Source organism: Malus domestica, chromosome 15 (assembly GCF_042453785.1).
Source record: "Malus domestica chromosome 15, GDT2T_hap1".
Classification (NCBI taxonomy): Eukaryota; Viridiplantae; Streptophyta; class Magnoliopsida; order Rosales; family Rosaceae; genus Malus; species Malus domestica.
Window position 1 is genome coordinate 39,205,461 of NC_091675.1, and position 11,567 is coordinate 39,217,027.

Consider the following 11,567-nt stretch of genomic DNA (forward strand, 5'->3'; position numbering starts at 1 on the left):
CAACTTTAAAACGACTCTGTTTTGGGTTTTTTCAAAACTTTTTCTATTTTTTTCTTGAATTTTCGGATTTTCTGGTAAAGCCACATAAAAACACATCAAAACATTCTAAAAACACTTAAAAACAATGAAAAACAACCTTTGAAATGTTAGGTGGTAAAATCCTACGAATTTTTACATAAAAACACTTTGTTTACCCCCCCACACTTGAACCAAACATTGTCCTCAATGTTTCAAACATAGACTCACACAAAAACAAGCAAAGAACACAACTAGCAAACATGACAAATATGGCAAAGTAAAAGCAATAAAGAGTAGGGTTTAGAAACGCAAATCTGATTATGATGCCAGAGCTTCCTAGGTCTTCTTTATTCGCATGGGTTGCCTCCCAAGAAGCGCTTGCTTTAACGTCTTCCAGCCGGACGATGCTTCCAATCAAGCTGGAATAGGGCCCACGGGTTGGAGATTGACTTCCTCCACGGTTTCCTCCTCAAAAGGTGTGAAATATGGCTTCAAACGATGTCCATTGACTTTGAACTCTTGTTGCGTCTTCAGACTTTGAATTTGAACTGCACCATGCGGAAAAACATTAGTAACAATAAAAGGTCCAATCCACTTAGAACGCAACTTACCTGGAAATAACCGAAGGCGAGAATTGAAAAGTAGCACTTTCTGCCCGATAGAGAACGTCTTGCTCCGAATCATCCGGTCATGGAATGCCTTCGTTTTCTCTTTGTAAATACGAGAGTTCTCGTAAGCTTCATTCCTAACTTCCTCAAGCTCGTTCAATTGAAGTTTCCTATGAAGACCTGCGGCATCAATGTCCATATTAAAGGTTTTGATAGCCCAATGTGCTTTATGCTCCAATTCAACCGGAAGATGGCATGGTTTCCCATAAATGAGCCGAAATGGGGACATTCCAATTGGTGTTTTGTAGGCCGTACGATACGCCCATAATGCATCATTCAAGCGCAAGCTCCAATCTTTCCGGTTAGGCCCTACAGTCTTCTCCAAAATCTGCTTGATTTCTCTATTTGACACCTCCGCTTGCCCACTTGTTTGAGGATGATAAGGTGTTGCCACCTTATGCGTGACACCATATTTCTTGAGTAGCGCTTCAATGGTGCGATTGCAGAAATGAGAGCCCCCATCACTTATAAGTACCCGCGGCATTCCAAACCTTGCAAAAATGTTAGTTTTAACAAAATCTGCAACCACTTTAGAATCATTAGTACGGGTGGCTCTTGCTTCCACCCATTTCGAAACATAATCAACCGCAAGTAGAATATAAACAAAACCATGAGATGAAGGAAAGGGACCTATGAAATCTATGCCCCACACATCAAAAATTTCAACATTAAAGATGGGACTTTGCGGCATTTGGTCTTTTGGTCCTATATTTCCAGTTCGTTGACAACGATCACATGCAATGCAAAAAGTTCTAGCATCCTTAAAAATAGTAGGCCAATAAAAACCACATTCAAGTACTTTACGTGCAGTCCTTTGAGTGCCAAAGTGACCTCCGCATGCATAAGTGTGACAAAAGTTTAAAATAGATTGAAATTCAGAATCATGCACACACCTACGAATGATTTGATCAGAGCAATATTTCCATAAATACGGATCATCCCACACATAATTTCGTGCATCATACTTAAGTTTATCACGTTGGTTTTTATTGAACTCACTTGGAATGACTTTAGATGCTAAATAATTAACTAAATCCGCATACCATGGCATACTAACCTCAATGGACATCAATTGCTCGTCCGGGAATGTCTCTGGAATCGGCACAACCTCTTCTTCATGCACCAAACGGCTCAAGTGGTCAGCCACAACGTTCTCACTTCCTTTCTTGTCTCGGATTTCGATATCGAACTCTTGGAGAAGAAGCATCCATCGAATAAGCCTTGGTTTAGCCTCCTTCTTTGTGAGCAAGTACTTCAACGTTGCATGATCAGTGTAAATTATGACTTTAGTACCAAGTAAATACGAACGAAACTTATCTAAAGCAAAAACAACGGCGAGAAGTTCTTTTCCCGTTGTGGAATAGTTCAACTGAGCATCGTTCAAGGTCCGAGAGGCATAATAGATGACGTGTGGCTGTTTGTCCTTCCTTTGTCCCAAAACAGCGCCTAGAGCATAATCGGATGCATCACACATAAGCTCGAAGGGAATGCTCCAATCTGGTGGCCGAATGATGGGGGCCGAAGTTAACATCTCTTTGAGGTGCTTGAATGCCTTTTCACACTCCTCGTTGAAATCGAAGGTCACATCCTTTTGGAGAAGTCGGCATAGGGGTGTGGAAATCTTCGAAAAATCCTTGATGAATCGCCTATAGAATCCTGCATGGCCCAAAAAAGAACGAACCTCTCTAACCGAAGTTGGAGAGGGTAAGTAGCGTACAAGATCTATTTTTTATTTATCAACTTCAATTCCCCTTTCAGAAACGATATGCCCTAAAACGATGCCTTGTTTTACCATAAAGTGACACTTTTCCCAATTTAAAACAAGGTTCGTTTCAACGCATCGTTTTAAGATTAATGTGAGATTTTCCAAGCACCCATCAAACGAATCGCCAAAGACACTAAAATCATCCATGAATACTTCAATAATCTTCTCAATGAAATCGGAAAAGATACTTACCATACATCGTTGGAACGTGGCCGGTGCATTGCATAGTCCGAATGGCATGCGCCGGTAAGCAAAAGTACCAAATGGGCACGTGAAGGTGGTCTTTTCTTGGTCGTCCGGAGCTATGACAATTTGATTGTATCCCGAATAACCGTCAAGAAAACAATAAAAAGAATGACCGGCTAACCTTTCTAACATTTGATCGATGAATGGTAGTGGAAAGTGGTCCTTCCTTGTGGTGTTGTTGAGCTTCCTATAGTCAATGCATACTCTCCAACCTGTTTGAATACGGGTTGGCACAAGCTCATCCTCGGCATTCTTCACCACAGTAACTCCGGACTTCTTAGGGACAACTTGAACCGGTGAGACCCAACGGCTATCCGAAATTGGATAAATCACTCCACAATCGAGAAGCTTTATAATCTCCTTTTTCACGACTTCCATCATCGGAGGGTTGAACCGGCGTTGAGCCTCTCGAGTTGGTTTAGCCCCCTCCTCTAGAAATATGCGATGCATGCATGTTGTAGGGCTAATTCCCTTAATATCGGCCAATGTCCATCCAATGGCTGTTTTGTGCTCTTTCAACACCCGAATCAACTTTTCTTCCTCTAATGCCGTGAGTGATGAAGAGACAATGACGGGCAACGTCTCTTCATTTCCCAAGAATACATACTTTAAATGATCCGGCAACGGTTTAAGCTCAAGAACGGGGGCCTGAATCATAGAAGGTAACAACGTATTAGTGGAAACGGGAATTGGAATTGGGTTAGAAGGCTTACCATGATGTTGGGGCAATGATTCCAAGGCAGCCACAAGCTCGGCATGCTCCTCCTTAGGTACGGCCAGATTGGGCTTTATGCCAAGTCCTTGTGCTATCGTCGTTTCAAGGGGATCGTCTTCCAACATATCAAGATAATCCTGCGCCAATTCATCCAATATATCAATGGAAAAACAAGAATGATCATCTTTAGGAAATTTCATAGCTTCAGAAATGTTAAAGTTAATAATCTCCCCATCAAATTCCATTGTCAACGTCCCTTTGAACACATCGATCTTGGTGCGTGCTGTTTTCATGAAGGGCCTCCCAAGTAGAATCGGCAATAGGGTGACATTTGGTGAGTCCTCCATCTCTAAGACATAGAAATCCGCTAGAAATATCAAGTTATCCACCTGCACCAACACATCTTCCAAAACTCCTTTCGGATATGCATTAGAACGATCGGCTAATTGAATTATAACACCATCGTTTTTAAGCTCTCCTAAGTTCATGGATGCATATATTGAGTATGGCATGACGTTAATTGAAGCTCCTAGATCTAACATAGCATGTTCAAATTTAGTATTGCCTATAACACATGGAATTGTAAAACTACCTGGATCTTTGCATTTATGAGGTATTTTTCTTTGCAAAACAGCGGAAACATTCTCACTTACCTGGACCACCTCTTTGTTCGAAATTCTCCTTCTTGTTGTGCATAATTCCTTCAAAAACTTGGCGTACCTAGGTACTTGCTTAATTGCGTCAAGAAGAGGTATATTGACTTGCACTTTCCGAAATGTCTCCAAAATGTCTTTCTCGGTCTCCTCCTTCTTGGATTGCTTCAACCTGCTAGGAAAAGGCACGTTTAATGGAATAGAACTAGAGAAATTCGGTTTTGAGCTTACCTTGGCCGAATTATATAGGTTGGAAGTGCAAGATGACTGCGGCAAAGGATGTTCCACCCTTGCCGTGGTTGAGGTTTGGGGTTCTTCTTCAAACGATAGCTTTTCATCCTCTTTTTGACTTGAATTGGATGCTTGGGGTTCGGTTCCCACTTGTTTGCCACTCCTTAATGTAATTGCTTTGGCGGTTTCGAATCCCCCTTTTGGATTTGCAACGGTTGAACTAGGGAGTCTTCCTTGGTCTCGAAACTGTCCCATAAACTCGGCAATTTGCCCCACTTGCTTCTCCAACTCGTCCACCTTCTTGTCCCTAGTCTGCATGCCCTGCGCCATAGAAGTTAGTAAATTAAAAATTTGATCATTATCAATAGAAGAACCTGATTTTTGGGCGGGTTGTGCTTGGGTTTGATTTGGTGCAAACGGCTTTTGATAGAAACCCGGGGGTTGTTGCCTAAACGTGCTTTGTTGTTGGCCTTGTTGGGGTTCTCGCCATTTGAAATTTGGATGATCACGCCAACCGGGATTGTAGGTGTTAGAAAAGGGATCATTCCTTTGTTGGTATTGTTGCCCAAAGCCCACGGCATTGAGGGTCTCCCACCCTCCGTTCTCGATCAATTGTGGGCATTTGTCCGTAGGGTGTCATTGCATGGAGCATACGCCACACGTACTTACATTTTGAACTTTTGGCCCTTCCACAACCTGAGAAAGCAAAGTAGTAAGGTTAGTCATTTGATTTTGAAGTTCGGTTATGGCACTTACCTCATTCACTTGGTGTTGCCGTGGGGTGCCTCTTTGTCCAACACCTTCGTATTGTTGAGCGTTTAATGCTCGATTGGCAATCAATGTCTTTGCTGCCGTAGGGGTCTTGTGAAGGAATTATTTTGAAAAACATGTTCATTTGAGCAACATCATATAGCATGCAATTAACAATTAAAGGCGGAATCATGCTTGTATGCACTCAAAAACAAAACATTACCATGAAATTCAAAGCCTAGTAGATTGGTGAACCAATTATCATCTCAAAACAAAGTGAGTTGAAATTATTACCTTTGTAGATTCCTCCTTGCATAAGCAAAGGCTAATCTCCCAAAGAGAGGGCCTTCATTCCTTGCATCTAAAATCTATGGATTTGGTTGGATGAATAGGTTTCTCCAAGTTCCCAAAATTGAGAACCTCTAAGTCTCTTCACCAAGGTTAGATTGTAGAAGAAATGAGTGACCTTGGAGTAGTAGGATTGCTAGATGTACCCTCCAAGGTGTTGGCCTCTTTAGAGAGAAAATGGAGAGACAATTCTCACCAATTTTCCCAAAATTAAACCCTTATTTTTCCTTAATGAATTTTTAGTTATAAAGTCATTTATATAGTCACTTCTTTAAGTGACCTAAACAACCAAAACCCTAATTCATCACATACATGGCCGGCCATTTAGGGAATTTGGGCCTTTTGGGCTTTAATGAATCTTTATTCATTAAATTGTCATACAACTTAAGTTAATGGGCTTGACGTTCGAAGCCCATTGGGCCTTAAGGTCCAAAACTATCCCGAGGTCTTTAACGAACTTATTCGTTTGATTAATTAACATATTAATTAATCCTTGCCATAAATAAATGATTAAACCATTTAATCATTCTTACTCATTTCCGTTTAATCTTCAATCTCCACCTTTTATGGTGTGCGATCCATTAGGTTCCTTTTAGCGAGGTAGTGGGCGATTAAAACCATTTTACATCGATTGTGAATTGAAACTATTTTCAATTCTCCCTTTAGTGATTACACACGTTTAGGGCTTCCACAAACCATGAGTGATACCTAGCAGCATATCATGGTTACCCAAGCTAATCAGAAGAGGATAGAGAACCTATTCAGTTCGGGATTACAAATGCAATACGGTCTTTCTCTAATCTAATACTCTTGACCACATTGTTTGGTATGATAGTTTATTTACTCATGTCTACTATCCAATATGAATCGTTTGCTTATATGATTTCCTTGAATGTGATTTGGAACGCATTCCCTAATCTCATTCATACTCTGGCCAGAGATTCCAAATCATATCATAGAGTATTCTCCCTCAACTGTTTGAAGGTTAGAGATCCCTTGTTGCGCATTCACTTGTCTCCATAGCTAAGTGGCTTAACCCCAACGATGCCGTGGACACCCCGAGGGGGTGACTTTGACATAATCAAAGATCAAGGACTTAACCACAAGACAACTGTGATGCCTCAGGTCAAAGGACTACTTTGCATTATCCCAACCATGAGTTCTTATGTGACATGGAATATGAGAACTCTTCGTTGATCACGTTCAGTGTATTCATTCTCTATTGAGCACCTACGTACTTGTCTTGATGTCACACACACCAATGACTCGAGACTAATCACTCTCCCTGAGAGAAGACATAGTACGTACCGATCTTTACGGACTGTCAATGCCCAATTGACAATCCTATGATCAGGAACATTTAGGATGTGTCTACGAAAGAATGGTCTCATGAATCTAACTTCATTAGATTACATTCTCCCAATCACATATTCCTTGGACTTTATCGTTTAAGCATATAACATTTATATGAAACGGCTCAAACAATAATCTTTGCCCTTTATATGTAAAACTAGATTAGTTTAACATGTGAAATGTCCGTAAAGTATCATCATATGATTGGTTTTAGGGCACATTTCCAACATCTTGTCCACCAAGGCTCCTCCTGCCGAGGCATCTAGCATTTGTCGTTCGATTGGTAGAAGTCCCTCGTAGAAGTATTGTAGAAGAAGCTCCTCCTTCATTTGATGCTGTGGACAAGAAGCAACAAGTGATTTAAAACGTTCGTAATATGTAGGAAAAGACTCACCTTCTTCTTGTTGAATTCCACTTATCCTTTTTCGTAGGAGGATGACTCGAGAAGTTGGGAAAAACTTCTCCAAGAAAGCTCTTTTCATGCTCTCCCAAGATGTGACCGTTCCGGGAGCTAATTCATATAACCAATCTTTCGCCTTTTCCAGGAGAGAAAAGGGAAAGGCCTTCATCTTCAATATACTCCCGTCGACATTGATTGGAGTCATGCTTGAACACACCACCTCGAATTCTTTTAAGTGCTTGTTAGGATCCTCCATGGACAACCCATGGTACTTCGGAATATGGTGGAGCAAACTTGACTTTAACTCGAATTCCTCGGTCTTTCCTTGGGCAGCCGCCGGATATTGAATACATAGAGGTGCGGCATTGTCCAATCCCGAAGCCGAGAGCTCCTTGATTGTACGATTGTCTTGTGCCATGACTGTCTCAACTTCACCCACTTGTGCCGTGGGTTCCTCTTCCTCAATCTCAACTTCGACTTCTGAATTTGAACTTGATTCACTAGGTTCTGGATTCTTCCTCTTTCGTCTCAACTCTCGTTCAAAATCGTCGTCAAAGTCCAAGATGTGTTCACGAACCGGATGAGAGCTCCGAGTCATAAACTAGTACCTAAAAACACAAAACAAAAACAAAGTAAAAATCTGGACTCAAATCAACAAATTGAAATAAAATAATCCAAGGGATTAGCAACTTTGCTAATCCCCGGCAACGGCGCCAAAATTTGATGTGAAAATTATGTTGACACTCAAATTAACCCTCTTTTTATCAATTGTAGCAAAGTATGTAAGTAGGGATCGTTCTAAACCGGGGATTAGGAGGGATTGCAAAATCACTTGAAAACTGACTCAAATACGTAAAAACAAGTTTAAAACACTAAACTAGACTCAAAGAATGCAAAACTAAACTTTAAAACACCAAAACAAACCAAAAGACTCAAAACAGCCCAAAAACACTCAAAACTGCCTTAAAACCACAATCTGGGCAGTTTTGAACACTAGACACAAACTTGGACGAAAATTGGTTTTAACTTGACCTAAGACACTTAAAAACACAAACTAAAGTGATGTCTAACTATTATGACTCAACTAAGAAAAGGGGGATTGATTTTGGACGATTTTAACTTTGAAAACAGAAACTTTGAAAACAAACTTTGACAAAAACGTTTTGATGAAAATTAAGATGGTGAAAGGCTAGTTAGAAGGTTCCTTCTCCACACATGAAACATATGCATACGACTCGATTTCCAATTACTCTTTCAATAAACCATGAATGACAATGCCCCAAATTAACTAGATTGACCAATTAGTTCTCAGATTTCCCTAGATTCATTGAATTGAATGAGATACGCATTACAACCAAATTATTCTTATCAAGGACCCTAACTATGGAATACGCATGATAGAGACACATATCAAAGATCATTAAGTTCAATGGAAATCATAAGCATTGACGAGGCATTCATAACTATGGGATACGCATGTTACTCTTGCCTAGGATTTACTTAACACAATCGTGACTAGCGACTTTTACTACTTATGAATATAAGTTAATAACGATTAGGTGAAATTCCCTTATACTCTAGCATCAAATTCATGCATGCGAACTAAGTATGCATCCTTAATTAACATACAAGAACAAGTTATCAATCAAATAGATAAGTAAACCACATTCACGATTCATGAAATCATAATTGGAAGAAATCAAGTCATATAAAACATATGATCATGGTTTTGAATTCCCCTCTAACTATAAAGAAATTAGTTCCTCATGTTCGCAAATAAACAAAGATAAATAAATTTAAACATTGAAACAAAGATAGAAAACACCTAGAAACGCTTCGACAATCCAACGTCTTGAATGGCATACACGGTTCCAAGTTGTCTTCCTTCTTCTCCTTGCAAACTCACGGCACAATGAGGGATGATTGGTGAATGGTGTAGTGAAAATCTGGTAGAGGGTGGTGTATGAAAGGGTGCGGCAAGGCCTTGTATTTATAGGCTGAAAATCCCCTCTCCTAGGTCGCCAAGGACAAGGTTTTAAAGGCCTAATCTGCATAGGATAATAACATACAATCCTATAAGGAAAACAAGTCAAAAACCCAAAGGGATTGGGAGATAAGGTGCAGCACAAAGAGTGTGAAAAGATAAGGTTTCTAGAAACCAAAATCCCAAAGGAAATAGGTGAAAACTCACGGCAAGAAGGATGGTTTCTAGAAGGAAATACAAGGCAGATTTTTAGGCTTCTAGAAAGGTTCCTAGGCGCCATTTTTGTAGGATAAGATTAGGTCTTCTAGAAATCTGATTTTAAGCATCCTAATCTAGTTAGAAACCCTCCTAAGTGGCTGAAATGTGGATAGTTTAAGATTAGGATAAGATAGGATAGGATAAGGTTTGTTTGGATAAGATAAGCTAAGATAAGGTTATGGATAATGTTTTGGATAAGATCCTTCTCTTGAGCTGATTCATTGGCTTTAATTCTTCTTCTTCATGTAGGAAACCTTGCTTGAGTAGGAAACTTCATTCATCTAGGAATCCATCTTCAATTTGGAATTCTTCGTTTAAGCCATTTCCTTCTTCAACTAGGAAACTTTGTATCTTCAATTCTTCAACTTTGAAACGCCTTCCTAACTTCATCAATTCCTCAAATTCGTCCATCCCTTGTGCTTCATGTGCATGAACTTCATTCTAGCCCAATTTTGCTCTAAAATGCTCCAAATTGCATCCGTTTGCTCACTTTGTCTCTAAAACCTGAAAACACATGAAAATAGCTTAAAAGACTAACTTAACTAAGAAAACAAAACATAAATGCATAAGAACTAACTAACTAAGGCGCATAAATATGCTCCTATCAAAAATCAACACGCTATGGGATTTCAGAGATCGAAGAGGTGAGCTCAGAAATCGAAGAGGCCAACTCAAAAATTAAAGAGGCGCTAGCTTTCTCAAAAGCTGGGCTTGCTCAGAAACCACGGCCAATCTTCTTTTCCAGATTTGTCCGCACTTGTCACATGCAACCTCTGCACTCAACGGGATTTCAGAGATCGAAGAGGCAAGCTCAGAAATCGGAGAGGCATCTGTTTTTCCAGACGTGTCAGCATCTGTCACATGCAGAGTCAGCTTTACAGAAATCACGGGCAGTTTGTCGAAACGCCGATTCTAGATATCGGAGAAGCATCTGCTTTTCCAGACATGTCAGCACCTATCACATGCAGACTTAGCTTTGCGAAAATCACAAGCAGTTTATCGAAGCACCGATTCCAGATATCGAAGAGGCACTTGCTTTTTCAGACGTGTCAGCATCTGTCACATGCAGAGTCAGCTTTGCGAAAATCAAGGGTAGTTTGTCGAAGTTCCGATTCCAGATATCAGAGAAGCATCTGCTTTTCCAGACGTGTTAGAGCCTGTCATATGCAGACTCAGCCTTGCGGAAATTACGGACAATCTGTCGAAGATCTCTTGTGAAGTAGAAAGCACATAAAGTTCACTATTAAATCATCCAACGGTTGCTGACAAGAGTGAAAGAATAGTACCGGTTATTAATTCTTATAAATGGCACCCTTCACCCTCCATTTCAAGGCAGACATACATAACCCTTCTTCTTCTCCGAAAATGCCTTTCCAACAAACCCTCTCGAGTCACTCAGTGTTCCTTATTCCTTGGGGTACCTCTGCAAACAACTCATCTAAAGCAAAAGTATTTCATATCATGCAGGTTGAAAGCAAGAGTATCTCATATCATGCTTTCTCCCTGTCCTTCTCTTTGTCATTATTTTGGGATAAAGAGAAAGAGAGCAATCAGCCAGCACTTGGTATCAATCTTCCGATCTGGAACCGACTGCCTGGAACCCCTTCCTGATTGCTTACCTAGCCTTGGTCTTGAGTACTCATCTTCATCATTTTATGCTTCCTCTTCGTCTACCACATCTGCCTGGGGAACAGATAAGGGAAATGAAAATGATACCTCGAAGCATGTGGAGACAATTTACCAATTCATCCTCAGCTAGGGACAAGGAGAAAGAAATCAAGAGGTGGGCACTTGGAAAGATTGAAGAAAGAAACAGACCAACACCTATACCTCGTGTCTGCCCGCCGTGCAGAAGAAACAAGCAGAGAAGAATGCAAATTGCACAATCAAATCAACCCAGCAAAATGAGTCTAATTTGAAATCAAGGAACTCTCATATTCCTTGCTCAGAATTCCAAACCAGTTCGAGATCAAAGCTGTGGAAAGATAACAAGATCATCTATCTCCAAAACCAGATTTGCGTTCTTAAACTCTACTCTGTCTAATTTTTACTTTTCCATACTTGTCATGTTTATTCGTTGTTTGTTTGTGTGAGTTTATGCTTGAAACATTGAGGATAATGTTTGATTTAAGTGTGGGCGGTAACCATTGTTTTGCATAAAAGTCGTAGGAGTTTATC

At 40.3% G+C, this 11,567-nt stretch overlaps 1 protein-coding gene across 1 annotated transcript; it reads right to left on the bottom strand.

Moving 5' to 3' along the window:
• Window positions 1-432: 432 nt before the first annotated feature.
• On the bottom strand, window positions 433-825 carry LOC139191910 (uncharacterized). Its single transcript, XM_070812940.1, has 2 exons — window positions 630-825; window positions 433-566 (listed from the first exon to the last, which is right to left on the bottom strand). The coding sequence occupies exons 1-2, from the start codon at window positions 823-825 to the stop codon at window positions 433-435; spliced, it is 330 nt and encodes a 109-aa protein (XP_070669041.1).
• Between the last annotated feature and the right edge of the window lie 10,742 nt (window positions 826-11,567).

Coding starts and splice junctions, on each gene's coding strand:
- LOC139191910 (XM_070812940.1), bottom strand. CDS start 825: ATGGACATTGATGCCGCAGGTCTTCATAGGAAACTTCAATTGAACGAG. Junction 567..629: donor TCGCCTTCGGTTATTTCCAG/GTAAGTTGCGTT, acceptor CGCATGGTGCAG/TTCAAATTCAAAGTCTGAAG.